Here is a 24,442-nt window from a genome sequence, read left to right as displayed (position 1 = left end):
CAACACAGGCAAAGTGAAGCATTACACTGTGTTCATTGAAGTCAATAGGTTGTCTGCATAATGTGAGACATGACAGGTCTTCCAGAGCAAGACACATTCTTGGTAACCACTCTTCACCCTGGCCAAGAGATGAGAAGCCTAAACCGAGGAGCCCTCTGTGCTAACTAAAAATTTCCTAATAGGATACATGAAGTTACAGTAGGATTTTGAAACTAGACAACCACTTTAGGAATTTCAGTCAAAGTCATTGAATTTGGTTAATAATTTAGCAATTACAATGAGACGTTCATTATGTAGGTAAAGATTATTCAAGTTGTCAATTAGGTCTTGGGACCTTTCAAATTTCATTACCAAATTGAACGAAGTTTGAAGATGAGTCAGTTTGTCAGAACAGAGCAATGACCTCCAGGAGATGGTATCGGGGTCAGTGAGGTAGGCTTACTTATCACTAACCAAACATAAAAGTGGACTTTTAACACTGGTTATTAAGCACAAAAAGTTAAGTGTCATTTATTTTTTTGTATAGAAAAGAGAAGAGCTGAGGGTCTACTGTGATCGGTCTGCACAATGTACAACCAAGTTTCTTTCAAGAAGGTGACCTCTGTCAAAACTGGCAGTATCAGTGATGGAGCTTACCACAGGGTATCAGGAGGCAGCTATGCCTCCAGTGTCTATGCTGGGGCAGGAGGACTGGGCACCCAAATTTCGAAAAATGTCACAGGAAGATATGTACAATATGGAAGTATTCAAATCATGGGGAATGAAAAGGAGACCATGCAGAACCTGAATGACCGTTTGGCCAGCTATATAAACCAAGTGCGCTCCTTGGAGAAGGCTAATGCCAAGCTAGATGGACAAATTAGGGAGTGGTACAGCAAGAACAGCGGAAGCTCGGAAAGAGATTACAAGCATTACTTTGAAACTATTGAGGAACTAAGAAAACAGGTAAAATAATTTTTTATGTTTTATAGGACATATCTGTCCATCATATCCATGTCTTCTATATGATGCTCATGCACATAGATCTTGATAAATGGTTAAATACATTATTATGCTTAAAGAAGTTGTCGGGGCTTTTACTATTGATGACCTATCCTCAGGATAGGTCATCAATATCAGATCGGCAGGGTGTTGGGTATCAGACCACAAACAATCTGATATTGATGACCTATCCTGAGGATAGGTTATCAATAGTAAAAGCCCGGACAACCCCGTTATTAGATCATTTATTTACTCAACTCACTTACATATTCCACAGCACTTTACAGACACTTGCATTACACTGTCCCCAACAGGGCACACAATCTAAGTCCCCTATGTGGGAGAAAACTAGAGTTAATTGAAGAAACCCAAACAAATACAAGAACATACAAACTCCATGCAGATGGTGTCCTTGGTCAGATTCTAACCTAGAACCCCAGCGCTGCAAGATAACAGTGCTAACCATAATACATATTAAAAGAGTTACTATTTTTTCCTCAGTTAAAATTATTTTAACAAAGTCCTTTTTATTAAATGACATACATAAACTATATTCTAAATTCACTCAAATATGAGGATTTGCCTTCAGGCAATACCACTACTCAGATTACATACTCGTTAGTGATTCAGTATTAAATATTAACTATAACCATATACCGTGTTTTTCGCCCTATAAGATGGATGTTTAAATAAAGGAAAATAAGAAAAAAAAAAGGTTTTAATCAGACCTCAGAACAGACCCCCAATGTTATTAAGTCCCCCAATCAGACTTTAGATCAGACCTCCATGTGAATGACCCCCAATCAGACCTCACATTAGACCTCAATAATTCCCCCAATCAGACCTCAGATCAGACCCCCATGTGAAAGAACCCCAGTCAGACCTCAGACCTTAATGTCCCCCAATCAGACTTCAGATCAGACCTCCCTGTGAATGACCACAAATCAGATCTTTAAAAGTCCCCCAGTCAAACCTCAGCTAAGACCTCCAAGTGAATGCCCCCCAATCAGACCTCCATAAGTCCTCCAATCAGACCTAAGATCAGACCTCCATGTGAATGACCCAATGCTGAGATCAGATTTTAAAAAAATCTACTTACTGTCCTGCTCTGGCAGCTGCCACCGCCAGCGAGCGGCCGAGGAAGACCAGGAAGTGGTGAGTACAGAGCCCGGGGAGTGCTGCATTCACTGCTTCCCGGTCCTCCTATACTAATGAGCGTTTCCCTAAGGGAGGCAGTCATGAGTATTCGCCCCATAAGACTTACTGACATTTGCCCTCCACTTTGGGGGGAAAAGTGCATCTTATAGGGTGAAAAATACGGTATATGCCATCTTCCCTTGGGTATTATCTACTGCTTGTTGTCCGCTAAGTGGCACGTAATCCTCTCCGCATGTCCTGTATCAGTTCAGTGAAGACACCATATTAATGGCCGCTGTACCATTCTTACTGTACATTTTGCTTTTTTCAGTGGAGTTAGGTGTTTTGTATGATTTATTTATGGCTATATTAACTTTTCTTTAGATCCAAGATGCCACCACAGAAAATGCTAGTATTTTCCTTCAAATTGATAATGCACGGTTGGCAGGAGATGACTTCAAAACAAAGTAAGAAACGATTCTTTGAAAAAAAAATGTGGTGCCTCTTTTATAGTTGTTAACGGACTGGTAGGTGCCACTCAGATGACAAGCAGTGGTGCGCAGGTTTACCTCCGATTTTAGTCTGCACCGTGTTTCACTGCACACTACTGGGGCTATAACTCTCTAGCTGCACACTACTGGGGCTGTAACTCTCTAGCTGCACACTACTGGGGCTGTAACTCTCTAGCTGCACACTACTGGGGCTGTAGCTCTCTAGCTGCATACTACTGGGCTGTAAATCTCTAGCTGCACACTACTGGGGCTGTAGCTCTCTAGCTGCACACTTCTGGGGCTGTAATGCTCTAGCTGCACACTACTGGGTCTGTAACTCTCTAGGTGCACACTACTGGGGCTGTAACTCTCTAGGTGCACACTACTGGGCTGTAACTCTCTAGCTGCACACTACTGGGGCTGTAACTCTCTAGCTGCACACTACTGGGGCTGTAACTCTCTAGCTGCACACTACTGGGGCTGTAGCTCTCTAGCTGCACACTATTGGGCTGTAACTCTCTAGCTGCACACTACTGGGGCTGTAGCTCTCTAGCTGCACACTACAGGGGCTGTAACGCTCTAGCTGCACACTATTGGGGCTGTAGCTCTCTAGCTGCTCACTATTGGGCTGTAACTCTCTAGTTGCACACTACTGGGCCTGTAACTGTATGGCTGCACATTGCTGGAGCTGTAACTCTCTAGCTGCACACTACTGGGGCTGTAACTCTCTAGCTGCACACTACTGGGGCTGTAACTCTCTAGCTGCACACTACTGGGGCTGTAGCTCTCTAGCTGCACACTACTAGGCTGTAACTGTATGGCTGCACATTGCTGGGGCTGTAGCTGTAGGACTACACAATGCTGGGGATGTAACTCTCTGGTAGTGTTAAGCACGACTATTCTAATAGAATTTTTTTATCGCGAATATCGCCACTTCGAGAATTCACGAATATTTAGAATATAGTGCTATGTATTCGTTATATCGAATATTCAGCTTTTTTTTTCCATCTGAACACATTCCTCTCTGCTTCTTGCTTGTAGGCCAATGAGAAGAAGGCATTGTCAAGTTCACAACAATACTTAGTGCACCAATCAGTAATCTGTAGTCAGACCTGCTAAAATGCAAAGTTGCAGGTAGTGCAAAAAAATATTCTAATCACTGCCGATTATCGCAATCGCGAATATATTGGAGCACTTGACTCCATCTGCATATAAAGCTATTCTAATGTTCTGCCGTGCCAACCATTTTCTCCAGTCTCAGGAAACTTATACCAGCTTGAAAAATTGAGCCAAAGTGACCTACGCCTGTATTTCGCGTTACGAATTTGCATTACGCGATTTTTACATTGCCGATATATCGCATTCAATAAAAAAATCTCAAATTTGCGAAATTCGCGAATATATGATGACTATTCTACAAAATATTTGCTAAATAATCGCAAATTTGAATATAGCCCCTGCCGCTCATCACTACTCTCTGGCTGCAAAATGCTGGAGATGTACAGTAGATGTATGGCTGCACACGGCTGGGTTTGTAGCTCTTTGGCTGCACATTGCTGGGACTGTAACTCTTGGGAGCAACGGAGCTAGGCGCAGCCTTGGCGTAGTGCTCTTTGACTTGGGGGGAAGTCCAGGCAGTTAAGGTTAAGTCGTGGGGAGGGGCCTTGGTCATGTATTTTCCCGGGCAGTATATGAGGGGAGTGGGGGCGGAGTTGACCAGACGGTGCTGGTGGAAGAAGCAGGAAGGTTTTTGGACAGTTTTTTGCGCTGTGAGTTATGGAGGCTTTGGACGATTTATTGGGTGCTGTGAAGGCGGCGGCGGAGAGACATGGGGCGGATTGGTTGCAGCAGAGTTTGCAGGCTGTCTTGGCGGGTCTGGTCCCCACACCGGCTGCCCCTGCTGCGAGGCCCAGGGCTAGGAGGTCTGTGCCCCCAGAGAGGCTGAGCACTGAGGTTGCCCCACGGGTGCAGCGGCCCCAGCAGGGACCCTTCGTTGCGGGCGGTGAGGGCAGTGAGCCCGGCGCCTCGCCGCCGCAGCGGGAGGAATCCTGGTCGGCGTCGGGCACCAGAGGGAGAGGACCGGGCTGCTCCGGGTACCTCGTCCTATTCACAGCGTGGGAGGAGCTATGGTCGTGCGGTGTCTCCCCTTGCGGCCTTGTCGGATGGGGAGCGAGCCGGACCTCGTCCCTTACCTGAGGAGCGGGCGGCGAGTCGGCCATGACGGGGAGAGGAGCGTGCGGCCCCACGGTCTGTCGGTGGGGGCCTGGATCCTGGAGTGCGGTCAGCAGTGGTGCGGGTTGCGCCGCGGCCCTTGTCGCAGGGCCGGCGGCGTTCTTCAGTGAGACTGCAGAGGAGCAGGCAGAGCGCAGCAGCGACACCGGTGGCTGTTCCAGGTACTGCAGCCGGGTCTGTTCAGGAGACTGAGGTTGCTGTGGGAGCTGGTTTGAGAGGTGCTGCAGTACAGGACGACGGCAGTGATGTTTCTGATGCGGCTGCCGGTTCCCCTGCTGGTGAGCCTGGACGGAGCCGGTTTCCGTCGGTTGCCAGGGGCGATGAGAGGCAGCGGCCGCCTGCTGGTGGACCTGGACGGCTGGCGGACATGGAGGACGGCGAGGTGAGCCAGGACGACTGGGAAGCTGACGACGGCCGGATGGACGAGGATGGAGCCGGTCCGGCAGCGGCGCAGCTGAGCGGACCAACGGTGGCGGGAGCGTCTGGGCAGACCGTGGCTGCTGGGCGGATACCTCAGGGCCGGTCAGGTGAGGGGCCTTCGGGTCAGCAACGAGCTCCTGTTGAGCAACTGGGGGGGGGGTTTGCAGGGCCAGGGGTTGGCGCGGGAATTGCTAGAGGGGATGGTGTCGCTTTTGTCTAGGTTGGGGTCGGGTGCGCGGGAGTCACCTGCGGCAGTATGGGCTCCGGTGGCGGCCGGTGGTGTGGGGTGTCAGTCTGGCGGGGCTGGCTCGAGTAGCGTTGGGACGGATTTGGCGGTTCCGGGGACTGGGGAGGTGTCGGTCGGTGTTGGAGAAAAAGGAAAAGTCGGGGACGAGGTGCGGTTGGCGGACGCGGCTAAGGGCGAGGTGTACGTCTGTTTTGAGGGGCCGCTGGGGGCTCATTTGAAGGCGGAGGTTAAAGAGAAGATCTGGAGGGGCGAGTACGTGGAGATATTCTCTTTGCTCCAGTTGGAGAAGTTTAGTTTGGATAGGGTTAAGCCTGATGAGTCCAAAAAGGAGGAGGAGGAGAAGCGTCGGTATCAGTTGATACCGCGGACGTATTTAAATTGGCTGCAGGCTTTTGCCATCTTGGCAAGTGTGGTGGGAGAAAAGGCGCCGGAACACTGTTCCGCTCTTTTCTGTTACATGGATGCCATAGGTGAGGCCTATAGGACGTATGGGGGTGTGGCATGGTTGAGGTACGACGAGCAATTTCGTCAGCGTAAGGCGGTCCGGGCGAGTATTCGCTGGGATCACAAAGATATCAGTCTTTGGATGTGGCTTATGGTGGCTCGGAAGGTGGGTCATCAGTCCTTTCGTGGGGCAGCCGGGGGTCCCTCGGTGTCCGAGCCTGGTAGCGGGCATAAGAAGGGTTGCTGCTGGCAGTTCAATGAGGGTTATTGCAGATACCTCGCTGACTGTCGGTTCAAGCATGAGTGTTCCGGCTGCGGTGGGGCGCACAGTCTGTCACGCTGTTTCAAGCGGGGGCGAGGTAAAGGGTTGATGGGGGGCAGAAGAGGGGTGACCCCGGTGAAGGTGGAAGAGATGCTGCCGTGGTTAGAGAGGTACCCAGATAGGGCTGCAGAGGCTTTGTTGTTCGTTGGTTTCAGGGATGGTTTTCGGATCCCGTGTTTTTCGGTTAGTCCGGTGGTGGCTCCTCGTAACTTGGCATCGGCTTTGCGTAGGCCGGATGTGGTGGCGGAGAAGATTGGTAAGGAGGTCTCGGCGGGGAGGGTCGCTGGCCCATTTGCGGAATCCCCGTTGCCAGGTTTGTGGGTGTCGCCTTTGGGTTTGGTCCCGAAAAAGGAGGCGGGCAAGTTTTGGCTCATACACCACTTGTCTTTTCCTGAGGGTAGTTCTGTTAATGATGGTATTGCTGGGGAGCTTTGTTCGGTTTCATATACTTCATTTGATGAGGCGGTTCGGTGGGTGCGTCGTTTTGGAAAGGGGGCTTTATTGGCGAAGACGGATATTGAGGCCGCTTTTCGTTTGTTGCCCATTCATCCGGATAGTTTTCATTTGTTGGGATTTAAGTGGGAGGGCAGTTTTTATGTTGATTGTTGTCTGCCGATGGGTTGTGCAATTTCATGTTCTTTGTTTGAGAAGTTTGCTTCCTTCTTGGAGTGGGTGGTGAAGCAGGAGGCGGGGTGGACTTCCGTTTTGCATTATCTTGACGATTTTTTGTTTCTGGGACCTGCTGGGTCGCGTGTTTGTTCGGTGTTACTGCACACATCATCTGGATGTCCCGTTGGTGCCGGAAAAGACGGAGGGTCCGGCGACGTCCGTGAAATTTTTGGGTATAGTGATAGATAGTGTGGCCATGGAGTGCCGGTTGCCGGAGGAGAAGGTGGCAGATTTGTGCGATGATATTGCTTTCTTGAGGAGGGCTAAAAAGGTGCAGTTGCGGCGTGTGCAGTCAGTTCTGGGTAAGTTGAATTTTGCATGCAGAATCCTGCCAATGGGCCGGGTGTTCTGTAGGCGCTTGGCCATGGCGACGGCGGGGGTGCGGAGGCCTTTCCATTTTTTGCGATTGTCATCTGAGGTTCGGGATGACCTGCTGGTGGTTTCTGGAGGATTTTAATGGACGTTCGGTGTGGATGAGGGCTCCTGTGTCCAGTGTGGATTTGAAGTTGTGTACAGATGCGTCGGGGTCTTGTGGTTACGGGGCCTTTTGTGCGGGACAGTGGAGCGCAGGTGCCTGGCCGGATGTTTGGGTGGAGGCAGGTTTTTTGAGGAATTTGGTTTTGTTGGAATTGTTTCCAATCGTTTTGTCTGTGGAGTTGTGGGGGGACGTGCTCCGGAATAAGAGAGTGAGATTTTGCTGTGACAACATGGGGGTGGTTCAGGCGATTAACAGTCAGTCTGCTAATTCGCCCCCGGTTGTGCGCTTGCTTCACCATTTAGTGCTTAGTGGCTTGCGGTTGAATGCTTGTTTCGTTGCTGATTCACTTTCTCGCTTTCAGTGGGCTGGTGCCGGATGCGGACGAGACAGGTCTATCATGTCCTCAGTGGCTCTGGAACGTGGCCTTGGGGTCTCCTCTGAGTTGATTCGCCGGTCCGTGAGTAGGAGTACGTGGTTGGCGTATTCTTCGGTGTGGTCTCAGTGGGAGCAGTTGCTGGATCAGGTGGGGGGTTGTGAGGTAGTGAAGGATTTTCAGATGCTGTTGGTATATTTTATCGGTTTGTCTTATAGTTCAGGGGTGTCTGTTTCGGTGGTTTCCAAGCGAGTGGCGGCCGTCAATTTTTGGTTGCGGTTGCGGGGTCTTATGGATGTGTCTAACTGCTTTCTGGTTAGGCAAGCTTTGAAGGGTTATAGGCGTAGTGCCGCGCGGCCAGACACGCGTAGGCCGGTTTCGTGGGCAGTGTTGCAGTCGTTGTGGGAGATGGTTGGTGTGGTGTGTTTGACGCCTTATGAGGTTTGTTTGTTTAGGGCTGCTTTTTCCTTGGCCTTTTTTGGGGCATTCAGGGTGTCCGAGTTGGTGTCGGGAAATCGGTCGTGTGGGGGAGGTTTGTTGAGGCAGGATGTGTGTTTTTCTGGGGGGGGTTTGCGTTGCGTGTTGCGTAAGTCTAAGACGGATCAGGAAGGCAGAGGGGTGGTTGTTATACTGCGCCCGTTGCTTGGGTCGGTTTTGTGTCCGGTCAGGTGTGTGGAGGAGTTATTGGTGGTTAGGCCGGAGGTGATGGGTTCGTTGTTGATGCATGTAGATGGGTCGGCGTTGTCGAGGTATCAGTTTGTTGCGGTTTTTCGGAAGTGTTTGGTTGCAGCGGGCTACCCGGCTCAGGACTTTGCGTCCCATTCCTTTAGGATTGGGGCGGCAACGGAGGCGGCCAGATGGGGCCTGGGGGAGGAGGCCATTAAACGTATTGGCCGATGGGAATCTAGGTGTTATCAGTTGTATGTTCGTACCCACATGTTGTGAGTGCCAAGGGGAATGATGTTCAGTAGTTTGTACGGTATTTTCGCTGACCAGTGAGTTAGGTTTTAATTTTCTGTGTTTACAGGGTCGGCTTGTATGGCTTGGATCTTCGGACACTCCTACGTGTACTGGGGAGCATTGCGGGCGGACGTGCGGAGGAACGGACGGCAATTGGGGTTTGACCCGGCTGACATGCAAGTGCGCTGGATTGGCATACGGGGCCTTTTGTGGGGTAGGGTGCTTCCTGAATTTCATGCTTCAGTCTCGTTGGATAGGTCACCTGATATTGTTGTGTTGCACGTTGGAGGGAATGACCTGGGTGTGCGCAGTACTAGGGAGGTAATTCGTGATATGAAGCTGGACCTCCTGCGTTTGTGGTCGGATTTTCCGGGTGTGTTGGTGGTTTGGTCTGAGGTGGTGGCTCGGAGAGTCTGGCGTTTTGCGAGGTTGGTTGAGCGTCTCAACAAGGCCCGGGCTAAACTTAATAGGGAGGTCGGACGTTTTGTGAGGCGTCATGGCGGAATTGTGGTGCGACACCGGGAGCTGGAGGCGGCATTGCCTCAGTTCCTTTGGTCGGATGGTGTTCACCTGAATGAGGTGGGTATTGACATGTGGGCCTTAGGGATTCAGGAGGGTCTGGAGACGGCTCTCCGGGTGTGGCGGGACTCCCATAGGTGAGGTGTCTCCTATGGTCGTTCGTGGCGTGGTAATGGAGGGTCCTGGAAGGCAATGATAAGTTTAAGAAGTGCATGCCAAGGTGGAGTGTGCATCTCAGGAGGTTCGGTAAGCTTGTGCATGGGGCTCCTGTTGGGCAGATGGGCCTACAGGGGAGACTAATTACAGTTTGGAGTATTCGGTGCTCTCGGGTCGGTGACCGCGGCCGAGGGTAAGGCGATATGACAAGTGGAGGTGAATGGTGGAGAACACAGCTTACCTGTTGCCTTCTAGGATCCTATTCAATGGTTCAGATGTTATGGTAATTGTTATGGTAATTGATATGTTATGCGTGTTATTACGTATTTATGTTAAGTGATAATTAATGTTGTTGAATAAATTGGCCGAGAAGGCTCTTTTCCCAAGAAGATGTCTCGGTGTGTTAATTGGGGACAGGAGGGGGCAGTAGGGTAGATGGTAGGTTTATGTGCCTGAGTACCTTCCATCCTTTAGGTCTCTGGCTGCACACTGTTCGGGCTGTAGCTCCCTGGCTACACAGCGCTGGGGAAATTGCTCTCTGGCTGCACATTGATGGGGCTGTAGCTGTATGGCTACACAGCACTGGGGATATAGCTCTCTTGCTGCAAAATGCTGGAGATGTAGCTGTATGTCCGCAGACGGCTGGATATGTAGCACTCTGGCAGCACACTGTTTGGACTGTAGCACTCTGGCAGCACACTGTTCGAACTATAGTTCCCTGGCTGCACATTGCTGGGGCAGTAGCTGTATGGCTGTAATTAGCTCTCTGGTAGCAAACTGTTTGGACTGTAGCTCTCTGGCTGCACATTGCTTGGGCTGTAGCTCTCTGGCAGCACATTGCTGGGGCTGTAGCTGTAAGGTTGCACATTGCTGGGGCTGTAGCTCTCTGGTTGCACATTGCTGGGGCTGTAGTTCTCTGGTTGCACATTGCTGGGGCAGTAGCTGTATGGCTGTAATTAGCTGGGTATGTAGCTCTCTGCCAGCATACTGTAGTCTGTTTGGACTGTAGCTTAGGGTTGCCACCTTTTCTTCAAGCCAAACCCGAACAGAAGGGAGGGAGGGCCCCCTTCCAGGCCCCACCCATGTCCTGCCTCCAACCACGCCCATGTCCTGCCTCCACCTGTCGCACCGCGATCGTTACGCCCCTGATCCCACGCCTGCGCCGTCTCATTTAGTATTCGGCGCAGGTGCAGGATTTACGGGACGAAGAGGAGAACTCAGACGTCAATCAACTGGACATGGGCGTGCCACTGCCAAAGGGTGAATAGACAAAGCCTCTAGGTGCTGCAGCAATGCCCTCATAGCACCTAGAGGCCTAGCATATTATACGTCTTTATTTTAAGAGAACAGCGGCAGCGGCAGGCAGGGAGTTATAAAACACACTGTTATGTACATCGCTAATGTCAGTCAGCTACATAACATAATGTTTTTTCTGATTGACAGATTCAGAATTGAGTCTGTTTAACCACTTACGGACCGCCTAACGCACGGATGCGTCCGAAAGGTGGTTGATTCATTCCTCCTGGAAGCATCCGTGCGTCATCGCGCGAGACGCGAGATTTCGGTCAGAGCCGGCCCGCGCATGCACATCGCGGGCCGGCAAAAGTTCAAGGAGTATTTCGTCAGCAACCTGCCAGCCAATGATCGTTGCTGGCAGGTTGCTGATTTTAAAAAAATCGAATCAGAAGCCAGCTAACACATCATATTAGTAAATATGATGTGTTATATGGCTTCCCTGCTCCTCTGCTGGTCCTTTTCGTCTGTTGGTCTCAGCAGAGGAGCAGGCATCACTGTGAGTACCCACCAACACTTCACTTAGCCCCCAGATCACCCTCCATCACCCCAATTAACCCCTTGATCGCCCCCTGTCAATCACCTAGTGAAAGGGAAAAAAGTGATCAGTGTAAACTGTCACTTTTTTTTTTCACTGGTATTGACTGTTAGGTTTAGGATAGTTTAGGCCCCTTGGTTAGGTAGTTTAGCGATTGTTTAGCGCCCAGCCCACCGCACCGCAGTCACTGATTCGCTGATTAGCGTATCGCTAATCAGCATTTGTACTTTTATAGTATCTGTAAGTGATCAAAACTGATCACAGTCAGATCTATAAGGCTAGGTCTACACGACGACATTTGTCGCGCGACATTTTGTTGCACTAATGTGCGTGACAATTTTTATAATAGCACTCTATGGTGTCGCACTGCAACATGCGACATGCTGCGACTGCGACGCGACAGTCGCAGAAAATCTATTCAAGTCGCAGCATGTCGCATGTTGCAGTGCGACACCATAGATAATGCCATTATAAAAATTGTCACGCGACATTAGTGCAACAAAATGTTGCGCGACAAATGTTGCGCCCTATCTGTCGCGCAACTTTTTGTCACGCAACAAATGTCATCGTGTAGACCTAGCCTAATAGTATTTGTGGTCCTGGCTACGGTGGGAGACCGTGAAGAAGGACAGAGGGGAAAGGGATGACATGACTGTCCACTATAGATGGCTGGGGTGTGCGGGAAGCCATGGCCGGGTGCGAGCTAAATGAGGGGCATGCCTGATGGTGAGAGAGGTGAGAAGGGGACGGGAGGGAGGGGTGAGAGCGCGGCGTCCGTGATGGGAGCGTGGGGCCGCGCTAAATAGGCCTCCTTCGCCCCTCCTACAAACGCAGGCTGAGCTTCAGCCTTACTACTTGTGGTCCTGGCTACGGTGGGAGACCGTGAAGAAGGACAGAGGGGAAAGGGATGACATGACTGTCCACTATAGATGGCTGGGGTGTGCGGGAAGCCATGGCCGGGTGCGAGCTAAATGAGGGGCAAAAAGTCAACGGGTAGGAAATGTGAGGGTGGAGCTCATAGGGCTAAGCTGGTGAAAGCTTTGGCGATCTCGGCCCGCGGATTAGGGATGTAATGCGTGAAGCAGGAGGATTGCCATCTGCCCATTTTCTGGATGACGTGTGCTGGGACCCCGTGACTTGATGCTGCGGAACCCGCGCCTATGCGAAACGAATGTCCCGAGATGGCCTTGGCATCGAACCCTAACCCGGAAGCTAAAGTTCTGATGTGATGGATGAACTGTGAAGTCGTGAGACCTTTGGAGTTGAAGGGAAAGAGAGGGCTGCCTGGCGCGGAAACTTTTGAGATGGCTAGAAGCTTTTTGAACACGGCCACCGGGCACCATTCATTCATTGAAGGTCTGGAAGTAGATAATTTTGACTGGAGTTCCTACCTGGGAAGTTTTGGTGGAAGGGAGAGAAAGGGTGCAATGAGTCTGCTGCCAGACCAGCTGGTCTGAAGTGGGGCCTGCGTGTCCTGGAGAGCTAGTGAATTCCCCGGGCCATAAGAACCCGTAGAAACAGAGATACATGGCAGCTTTGATCACTATGCTTTTGTATGGCCCGAAAGGATCGTTGTCTAGGGAGGTGGAAAAAGCCCTGAACATTGCCCCGGTGACTGGTTTCCTGCGGGACTCCGGCTTGTTGCTGCTCTTTTGGATCCCTCTGAGGGTGGATTTGATGGCCTGGGAAGAAAATATGGACTGGCTGCCTGGAAATTCTAAAGTGAGGAAATGTTGTACCCCTGCCAGGTACAATTTGATGGTGCTGAAAGATAGGTGAAGGTCTGTGTGACAATAAGCCAGGAATGCCATGAGATGAGTTGTTTGATCCAGTCTGATGGAGAATTGTGAGAAGGTTTCCCACCCGGTCTTGTAGTTCCTGGCTGTATTGAGGGATAGGGAGTTATGGATGAGTAACTTGGCAGTTCTGACGTGCTTGCTCAATCCATCATCAGTGTCTCGATGGCGGGTGGAGGAACCCCTGATGGATCGGCGTCTGGCATCACCTGAAAAAAAAACGGGAAGTTGAAACGGGAGAGGGCATCAGCTGCTGGGTTTGCTGAACCCTGTATGAACCTGCATGAAAAATGAAAGTTGTATTCTAAGGCAAGGCATACTAATCTGCGGACGAAGGGCATAATTTGTGGGGAGGAGGAGCGACCTTTGCTGAGGATTTCTACCACTGTCTGATTGTCCGTGACGAAGACGACAGGCTTGTTCCTCCAGACCTCCCCCCAGGTCTGGGCAGCTGCCACGATGGGATAAATTTCTAACAGTGGAGAGGATTTGATGGAACTCTGGGTGGAAGAAATCTGAAGCGGCCAGGGACCCGCGAACCAGTGGTTCTTGAAAATGGCTGCAAACCCTTTTGAACCTGCTGCGTCGGAAAACACGGTGGGAGAATTATCGTCCCAGGAAGGGACGAAGAGGGAGATGCCGTTCCAGCTGGTCAGGAAATGGTGCCACATGTGAAGATCGGCCGTTGCAGCGGCGTCGAGGTGGATCAAGGAGTCCTGATCCGAGGCAGCAGGTAAAAGTTGCAGCAGTCTGGAGGTGAATGCCCGCCCCTGGGGCATGATCTTGGAGGCAAAATTTAACATCCCCAGAATCGACTGGAGTTCGACCTTGGTGAGGGTCCTGGCCGCGACAGACCTCCTGATGGAATCTTGGATTTTTAGGAGTTTTTCGTCAGGCAAACGGGCTTCCATCTTACCCGTATCCAAGATGATCCCCAGGAATGTTATGACTGAAGATGGACCTTCGACTTTTGCTGGGGCAATCGGGATGTTTAATTTTGAGAACAAGTCGAGAAGTACCTGGAGCTGATTTGGTGCCTGGTCTGCGGTCTCGATTAACAGGAAATCATCTAGATAATGGATGACCCTGGAGCATCCGCCGTGGTTGACCAAGACCCAGTGGAGAGCTGTGGCTAATTGATCAAAGAGCCAGGGACTGCTCTTTGATCCAAACGTCAGTCTGTCTGAGAAATAGTACCGTTCCCTCCACTTGATGCCGTAGAATTTCCATAAATGGGGTGAGACCGGAAGCAGTTTGAAAGCGTCGGCAATGTCCGCCTTGGAAAGCCACGCGCCTGACCCCAGCTGGAGGATCAACCGAATGGCCTCGTCCAAGGAGGAGTACCGCATAGAGAAGTCTTCTGAAGGGATGAGCGAATTTAAGCTAGGTGTGCTGGAAACATGAGGAGCAGAAAGATCGAATATCAGTCTTTTTTTCTTTGAAAATTTTTTTGTGACCAGGCCAATGGGGTTGGCCCTCCAGATGTCAAAGGGGGGGACTATGAATGGACCCAGGAGGAAACCCTTGCTGATCTCGGACTGGATGAGGGAGTCTACTGATTCAGGATCCGCCAAGGCGGAACGAAGATTGGGACCCTCCCAAGTTGTTTGCGGGTAGGAAACTAGCCCTGTATGGAACCTTTGTGAGAAACCGGAGACCAAAAACTGCACGAAGGCAGGATCGTGGTGATGCAGCAGGAGGGCAGCTAGTAGATCAGCGTTGACTCCGGCTAGTCATAGCTGTTTTGATGACCTTTGCGGACAGGATGACTGGGGGTGCGCCCTGAAACAAATAGTGCAAATATGCAAAGCCTTGCATTTTGAGAAATAGCAGTCAGACCAGTTGAAATTGTTACAAACCTGACTTCTGCCCAAAAACACTATGGGCCTGCCCCATTTGTCTGTGTTCTGCCCTGAACTTGAAGACGTGGAAGGGAAGGCGGAGGGTCTGCCTTGGGCCAGGGCCCCTGAGTTGGAACACCAGTCGGAGGAATGCAGGATGGACTGGCAATTGGCGCAGGTGGGAGCTTTGAGGCATGCAAAGTGCCTGCAGAAGAGCTCCATGTCTAGTATGGACCAATCCGTGATGTGCCGGAACTGGGACAGAGCAGCGGCGGCTTTGGCAGAGAAGGAACGATGGTAGTCGAAAAATGCGTGACCTCCGTACTTGTGTCCCAAATCAGTGACCCTGTAGAGGTAGGTGTCAAGTTCCTCTCTGCGGTGCGGTTGGGCCGAGCATAGGATGTCTCGGAAAAGGCTGAAGGCCAGCACGAACTCTGGAATGGAGAGCTTTTTATGCAACCGGGCGTCTTTGGACTTGAGAACCACTGATATATCTCCACATGCAATGGTCCTGTTCTCGTCGGAGTCGTGGGTAGAAATAAGTATGGAAGCCAAGTTAATGTCTTTACCTGCCAAAATATCCTTTCGGACATTATCGGGAACGAAATGTGATGGGGAAATGGTGAAGGAGCTGGGGGCCTGGCTTGGAGTTGGGGCATGGATGGCGGACGGGCCTGGAGCCGGAGAGGTGGGAGTGCTTGAACTTGATGGCCTGGTTTCCACCACTAGCAACCTAGTCTGCATGTCGGACACTGAACTGGTGAGAGTGTTGATAGCAGAATGAAGCTGGGCCAGCGCTGTCTGGACCGTGGACAGAGACACCTGCTCTTCAGCCGCTGAGATAGGCCTTGCCGTCAGTAGCCTGTACAAGTCAGCTTTGCGGGCTGTGGCAGGATAGCGGATGCCTCTCCTGGTTAATTCGGCCATGAGTTTCGGGATGGTCCATTGCCTGCATGAAAGAGTGCTTCCATGGGCTGAGCCGGGCGATTCTAGAATGGAGCGAGTCTCGGCGATATCCGATGCGTGGGACATTGTGCTGTGAAAAGGAAAAATGGAAGGTAAGAAGGGTGATAGAGCCACCTGACACCAGCAAGTGAATCTGTGAAACCCTCTGAATGACACCGAAGAGTGACCGAATCCGTTACCAGGAAGAGGTTAAGAGGCCCAACCTACCTGATGCGCTGGCCTCGGCTACCTGAAGGAAAAGACCTGCGGATGCTGGCCTGACCCTAAGGAATGAAGTAGTGAAACCAAACTTACCTGGACTTGGCTGATGAAATCGTAAACGAAAAACGACCTGGATGAAAAGGTGACCTGGGATTGGTACCTTGAGGAATTCGCCTAGCGAACTTTGAACCGAACAGACCTCCGGGGTGACCCTAGAAACATGGGGTGAGGTTTGAGATAAGCAGAAGAAAGTAGAACCTGACGTGAATCAGGGAGCGAAAGCTGGGTCGAGCTTGACCGTGCCTGACACCTGTGAGGTGCCCCTGAATGACCTGATGCCTTGCAGGCGGCCGGAACCCGTAAGCTAGCTGCGTGGCTAGAGGCGAAGCTCGGCTAGAGGCGAAGCTCGTGAGGCGCATCGAAGCACCTGGGTTAGGACGGGGCGAGTGAGTAGCGCATGAGACGTGAGAACCTGTCCCTGATGCGTGTCAGGGCGGTGGATGAACCTGATGCATGTCCGGAAAACTAACATGGGCTGCTACGTGGCAGACCACGACTGAAGCCTGATACGTGTCAGGGAATGAAAACGAGACGGAAAGGGCATCTGCTGCGTGGCAGATGATTACGTGAAAGAAACATTTAAATTGACGTGAATCTGCTGCGTGGCAGACAAGCGTGAATGAATCTTAAGGAAAAGACAAACTTGACAAGAGTCTGCTGCGTGGCAGACAATAGCGTAGATGAACCTAAGGAAAATTGACATGAATCTGCTGCGTGGCAGACAATAGCATGGCGTGAGAGCGCGGCGTCCGTGATGGGAGCGTGGGGCCGCGCTAAATAGGCCTCCTTCGCCCCTCCCACAAACGCAGGCTGAGCTTCAGCCTTACTACTAGTGTCACCTTAGTTCGCCCTCCACCCAAAACGCAGTGTTAGCCCGATCAGGCCTGATCGGTCGCCCACACGTGCGTTCGTCCACGCCCGCCCCACCGCAGTGACAAAAAATGTGTTTTTTTGATCACTGCACAATCACTTTACACACGCTGCGGCGATAAAAAAATCAGTTTTGATATTTTTTATCAACCGCAGCGGCCTCCGGTACTTCGCTAGCCTCCCATTTGTAAGACAGGCTTACTTTTTTTCTTGGGTAGTCTCAGGGAATACCCCTAAATTTAGTTGCCCAAATGTCAAACATGGGGTATTCTTCTGAAGAGGCCTACAGGCTTCTGACCCAGTCGGATGAGGAATGGGAACCCTCATCTGATGAATCTAGCGGGTCAGAATATGAACCTGTAGAAAGCAGTGGCACTCTGACCCAAAGTTCGGACGAGGAGGTTGAGGTCCCTGATACCACCAGGCGTACCCGGCCCCGTGTCGCTAGACCACAGGTTGCGCAGGATCCACTTCAAGGGCAGCAGAGTGGGGCTGGCGCTGTCGGATTACGTGGTGAGGCATACACCAGCAGCGCAGCCCATCCTGGACCTAGTACCAGCACTGCCGTACAACATGGTTAAGTGGCGAGCACCAGAAGGGCAGTTGAAGCTGGTACGGTGGCACGTGCAGTAGTTACCCCGTCGCAGCCACCGCAAAGACAGGCCCGTAGAGCCCCTAGAATCCCTGAGGTGCTGGCAAACCCTGATTGGCAGTCCCCAACTTCAGCCGCACCTGTAGTTCCCCCTTTCACCGCCCAGTCTGGAGTTCGGATTGAGACAACTCAGATCGGTTCGGCCCTGGGATTTTTTGAGCTGTTCTTGACTGCGTAGCTCTTAGACTTAGTTGTGGCAGAAACAAATCGGTATGCCACACAATTTATAACCGCCAACCCGGGAAGCTTTTATGCCCAGCCTTTCCGGTGGAAACCAGTCCAAGTTTCCGAAATTAAAATTTTTCTGGGCCTTCTCCTCAACATGGGTCTAACTAAAAAGCATGAATTGCGGTCATATTGGTCCACGAACCCAATTCATCACATGCCCATGTTCTCTGCTGCTATGTCCAGGACACGATTTGAGACCATCCTGCGTTTCCTGCACTTTAGCGACAACACCACCTCCCGTCCCAGAGGCCACCCAGCTTTTGACCGGCTCCACAAAATTCAGCCCCTCATAGACCATTTCAACCAGAAATTTGCAGATTTGTATACCCCAGAGCAAAACATCTGCATAGACGAGTCCCTAATACATTTTACCGGGCGCCTTGGCTTCAAACAATACATCCCAAGCAAGCGCGCCCGGTATGGGGTCAAATTGTATAAGCTCTGTGAAAGAGCCACAGGCTATACCCACAAATTTCGTGTCTATGAGGGAAAAGATCAGACCCTGGAGCCGGTCGGTTGCCCTGACAACCTGGGGAGCAGTGGGAAGACAGTCTGGGACTTGGTGTCACCCTTATTCGGCAAGGGGTACCATCTTTATGTGGACAATTTCTACACAAGTGTGGCCCTCTTCAGGCATTTGTTTCTAGAACAGATTGGCTGCTGTCCCCCAACGGCTCGTTACCACCCGCCTTGCAAGGGGGGAGAGGGCTGCCTTGTGTAACCAAGAACTGCTTGCGGTGAAATGGAGAGACAAGCGTGACGTTTACATGCTCTCCTCCATTCACGCAGACACGACAATCCAAATTGAGCGAGCAACCCGTGTCATTGAAAAGCCCCTCTCAGTCCACGACTATAACCTTCACATGGGAGGGGTGGACTTCAATGACCAGATGTTGTCTCCGTATTTCGTGTCCCGCAGAACCAGATGCTGGTATAAGAAGGTGTCTGTATACCTAATTCAATTGGCTCTGTATAATAGTTTTGTTCTCTACAGTAAGGCTGGGAGAACAAGATCCTTCCTCAAATTTCAGGAAGAGATCATCAAGAACCTCCTGTACCCAGGAGGTTCCGTGGCCCCATCCACTGGTGTAGTTAGCCGTCTACACGAGCGACATTTCCCTAATGTCGTTGCCGGTACCTCAACCCAACTGTCACCCCGAAAAAGATGTTGTGTCTGTAGCATGAGTGGAATAAGGCGTGACACCCGCTATTTCTGTCCTGACTGCCCTGACCACCCTGCCCTATGCTTAGGGGAGTGTTTCCGGAAGTACCACACACAGGTACACCTAGCATAGGGATCACATCTCACCAGGACAGGCACACAGGGCTATTAGGGCCCATTCACACAGAGCTGCTGCAAACCTCTCCTTTCACCTGGGACAAAGTGCATAACGCACTTCGCCACATCTTTGGGCGATTTGCGCTTTGCACATTGTTCCATGGGGAAGGAGAGGTTTGTCCTATAAAGGTAAAAAAAATAAAAAAATAATCACCAGTAAGCAAAAAGGTTACTGTTCAGTACAAAAAGTTTAAGTTTATATGTTCTGTTCAAAAGTTAATAAAATTATTGCGTTGCGGCCTGTTTTTTTTTTTTTTTTTACCTTCCAGGTGGACCAACCGATTGACTAGCTGCAGCACTGATGTGCATTCTGACAGAAGCATTGCGCTGCTGTCAGATTACACACAAGTCGGTGTATGCGGTGCTGCAAGACGAGATTTCTCCTCTGCAGTAAAAGATACGTTTGCCGAGGCATATGAGCTGAGGAGGTGCGGTGTTCCTATGCTTTGGCAAACACTTTGTATATAACAAAATAAATAAAAATCCCAGCAATGATTTATTCATCCACATCGATTGATGTGAATGGAGAAATCTGGTTTGCCAGGGCATACGAACTAAGTGGGTATGGATGTTGGGCGGAGCTCCAATGTCCTGGCAGACGCCTTTCCCCTCCTTTTTTTGGGGGGCAGAGATTTTTTCATCTACATTGATCGATGCGAATGAAGAAATCTGTGCCGTTCATTTTTTTCTTTCAGCCCAGAGGCTGAACGGAAATAAAAAATCTCATTACCTGTATGCTCAATATAAGGAGAATAGCAGAAACTCCTAATGCTGGCCATACATGTAATGATTGCGGAGACCCTCAAATGCCAGGGCAGTACAAACACCCCACAAATGACCCCATTTTGGAAAGAAGACACCCCAAGGTATTCGCTGAGGGGCATATTGAGTCCATGAAAGATTGAAATTTTTGTCCCAAGTTAGCGGAAAGTGAGACTTTGTGAGAAAAAAAAAAAAATCTATTTCCGCTAACTTATGCCCCAAAATTTTTTTCTATGAACTCGCTAGGCCCCTCATTAAATACCTTGGGGTGTCTTCTTTCCAAAGTGGGGTCACATGTGGAGTATTTATACTGCCCTGGCTTTTTAGGGGCCCTAAAGCATGAGAAGAAGTCTGGGATCCAAATGTCTAAAAATGCCCTCCTAAAAGGAATTTGGGCACCTTTGCGCATCTAGGCTGCAAAAAAGTGTCACACATCTGGTATTGCCGTACTCAGGAGAAGTTGGGGAATGTGTTTTGGGGTGTCATTTTACATATACCCATGCTGGGTGAGATAAATATCTTGGTCAAATGCCAACTTTGTATAAAAAAATGGTAAAAGTTGTCTTTAGCCAAGATATTTCTCTCACCCAGCATCGGTATATGTAAAATGACACCCCAAAACACATTCCCCAACTTCTCCTGAGTACGGCGATACCAGATGTGTGACACTTTATTGCAGCCTAGGTGGGCAAAGGGGCACACATTCCAAAGAGCACCTTTCAGATTTCACCGGTCATTTTTTACAGATTTTGATTGCAAACTACTTCTCACGCATATGGGCCCTAAAATGCCAGGGCAGTATAACTACCCAACAAGTGACCCCATTTTGAAAAGAAGACACCCCAAGGTATTCCGTGAGGGGCATGGCGAGTTCCTAGAATTTTTTATTTTTTGTCGCAAGTTAGTGGAATATGAGACTTTGTAAGGAAAATAAATAAATAAAAAATCATAATTTTCCGCTAACTTGTGAAAAAAAATAAAAAAATTCTAGGAACTCGCCATGCCCCTCACGGAATACCTTGGGGTGTCTTCTTTCCAAAATGGGGTCACTTGTTGGGTAGTTATACTGCCCTGGCATTTTAGGGACCCATATGCGTGAGAAGTAGTTTGCAATCAAAATGTGTAAAAAATGGCCTGTGAAATCCGAAAGGTGCTCTTTGGAATGTGTGCCTCTTTGCCCACCTTGGCTGCAAAAAAGTGTCACACATGTGGTATCGCCGTACTCAGGAGAAGTTGGAGAATGTGTTTTGGGGTGTCATTTTACATATACCCATGCTGGGTGAGATAAATATCTTGGTCAAATGCCAACTTTGTATAAAAAAATGGGAAAAGTTGTCTTTTGCAAAGATATTTCTCTCACCCAGCATGGGTATATGTAAAATGACACCCCAAAACACATTCCCCAACTTCTCCTGAGTACAGCGATACCAGATGTGTGACACTTTTTTGCAGCCTAGGTGGGCAAAGGGGCACACATTCCAAAGAGCACCTTTCGGATTTCACCGGTCATTTTTTACAGATTTTGATTGCAAACTACTTCTCACGCATATGGGCCCCTAAAATGCCTGGGCAGTATAACTACCCCACAAGTGACCCCATTTTGGAAAGAAGACACCCCAAGGTATTTTGTGATGGGCATAGTGAGTTCATGGAAGTTTTTATTTTTTGTCACAAGTTAGTGGAATATGAGACTTTGTAAGAAAAAAAAAAATCATAATTTTCCGCTAACTTGTGACAAAAAATAAAAAGTTCTATGAACTCACTATGCCCATAAGCGAATACCTTAGGATGTCTATTTTTCGAAATGGGGTCATTTGTGGGGGTTTTCTACTGTTTGGGCATTGTAGAACCTCAGGAAACATGACAGGTGCTCAGAAAGTCAGAGCTGCTTCAAAAAGCGGAAATTCACATTTTTGTACCATAGTTTGTAAACGCTATAACTTTTACCCAAACCATTTATTTTTAGCCCAAAATTTTTTATTTTTATCAAAGACATGTAGAACAATAAATTTTGCGAAAATTTTATATATGGATGTCGTTTTTTTTGCAAAATTTTACAACTGAAAGTGAAAAATGTAATTTTTTTGCAAAAAAATAGTTAAATTTCGATTTATAACAAAAAAAGTAAAAATGTCAGCAGCAATGAAATACCACCGAATGAAAGCTCTATTAGTGAGAAGAAAATTTATTTGGGTGGTAAGTTGCATGACCGAGCAATAAACGGTGAAAGTAGTGTAGTGCCGAAGTGTAAAAAGTGGCCTGGTCATTAAGGGTGTTTTAGCTAGGGGGGTTGAAGTGGTTAAACACTGTATGTTACATACACACTTCAAATGTTTTATATTTATACCTTTTTAGAAGTAAAGTAAGTGATTATCTGGTGTCAGGACTGTCTTGGTCAGGTTGAAAAACTGGCAGGGCACAGTGGGCACAGTCTGGGCTGGGCATGGGCAGGCTGCTGGAGCCTGGAGCTGCTGGAAGAATGATTTCAATTCTCCCTCCCTGCCTCTCTCTCTGATGTCACTTCCTGTGGACCTGACTTCCTTATCAGAGAGAAGGAGGGAGGGACGAGGATGAGGAGGAGGAGTTGGTCCGAAGTTTAGGAAAACTTATTTAAAATCTGAATTTTATCGCGTTTTGTGGTAACGAATCAAATTTTGCTAAAATGGCGGCTGCACGTGTTACAAAACAAAACTAAGCGTAGAGGAGACAAACAGTATGTAGTAAAACTGCCTGCAGTCACTACTATGGGGAGCTCAGTTAATATGAATTAATACAGTTACATTGGATTTGTAAGCTGTGAAATCTCTTAGAATTGAGCTCCCCTCCTAGTGGAGACTGCAGGATAATGCAGTGGTTAAATGTCAGGAACAGGAGCAGTTCACATCAGGCCCCCTCCTATAGCAGTGGTGTGGTCTGCCAACTTGGAGAGTATGCAACTAGTATCAAAGTCTACTGTAGTGTGGGTTATTTCCTCCATCCGTGATGGCTTAGGGCAGTGGTGGGCAAACTTTTTTGTCAACTGAGCCAAATATCAGCAAAAACCACGATTGAAATTTCTTTTGAGAGCCACATTTTTAAAACCTGAAATATATAGGAAGGAAGCGTATGCTGAAGTGAATGGGTCCATGATGCGGGCTGCAGACGGCCATGTGCAGCCCGCATAATGGACCCATTCACTTCAATGGGTCCAGGATCCGGGATATGAGTGCTACAGAGTGCTTCTGGCTGTGCCTCTGCACCGCAAAAAAAGAAGTGCATGCGCTAATACTAGTTAGCGAACACGCCCTCTCTTGCTTTGTGGAATGCAAATGCGTCCCACAGGCAAGATTCGATTCCTCTCAGAAGCATAACTAGAACTGACTGGGCCCCACAGCAAATTTTTGTATGGGGCTCCCCCACACACACTTCTTCAAAAACCGCCTCCTCCTGTGCAAACCCCTCTTATATGGCTACTTTGTGACTTTTTATTTACTGTCATTTTTAGCACAATTTTTTTTATTAACATTTACAGTTGCCGACGGAGTTTATATTCAACTCAACCCCTTTAAAACCTGCGCTGCAATTGTAATAGACCCGTCTGATTTACCTCTACATATCCACAAGTATTTTAGCCTCTGTACCTTTCATACTACAGCCATGGACGCAGTCATACACGCACTCTCCACATACATGGACGCAGTCATACACGCACTCTCCACATACATGGACGCAGTCATACACGCACTCTCCACATACATGGACACAGTCATACACGCACTCTCCACATACATGGACACAGTCATACACGCACTCTCCACATACATGGATGCAGTCATACACGCACTCTCCACATACATGGACACACTCTCCACATACATGGACGCAGTCATACATGCACTCTCCACATACATGGATGCAGTCATACATGCACTCTCCACATACATGGACACACTCTCCACATACATGGACGCAGTCATACACGCACTCTCCACATACATGGATGCAGTCATACACGCACTCTCCACATACATGGATGCAGTCATACACGCACTCTCCACATACATGGACACAGTCATACACGCACTCTCCACATACATGGACGCAGTCATACACCCACTCTCCACATACATGGACGCAGTCATACACCCACTCTCCACATACATGGACGCTGTCATACACGCACTCTCCACATACATGGACGCAGTCATACACGCACTCTCCACATACATGGACGCAGTCATACACGCACTCTCCACATACATGGACGCAGTCATACATGCACTCTCCACATACATGGACGCAGTCATACACGCACTCTCCACATACATGGACGCAGTCATGCACACACTCTCCACATACACGGACGCAGTCATACACGCACTCTCCACATACATGGACGCAGTCATACACACACTCTCCACATACATGGACACAGTCATACACGCACTCTCCACATACATGGACGCACTCATACACGCACTCTCCACA

At 49.4% G+C, this 24,442-nt stretch overlaps 1 protein-coding gene across 2 annotated transcripts in view; it reads left to right on the top strand.

Moving 5' to 3' along the window:
- The first annotated feature begins 532 nt into the window (after window positions 1-532).
- LOC122940325 (keratin, type I cytoskeletal 19-like) overlaps window positions 533-24,442 on the top strand; it is a 52,738-nt gene continuing 28,828 nt past the window's right edge. For both annotated transcript variants that reach the window (XM_044296946.1, XM_044296947.1), the window contains exons 1-2: window positions 533-945; window positions 2,503-2,585. In XM_044296946.1, the coding sequence (XP_044152881.1) occupies window positions 568-945; window positions 2,503-2,585 (461 nt within the window). In that variant the 5' untranslated portion in view covers window positions 533-567. The remainder of the gene's footprint in view (window positions 946-2,502; window positions 2,586-24,442) is intronic.

This window comes from Bufo gargarizans, chromosome 6, assembly GCF_014858855.1.
Source record: "Bufo gargarizans isolate SCDJY-AF-19 chromosome 6, ASM1485885v1, whole genome shotgun sequence".
In the NCBI taxonomy this organism is placed as follows: domain Eukaryota; kingdom Metazoa; phylum Chordata; class Amphibia; order Anura; family Bufonidae; genus Bufo; species Bufo gargarizans.
This window is presented reverse-complemented; position numbering and strand designations above follow the sequence as displayed.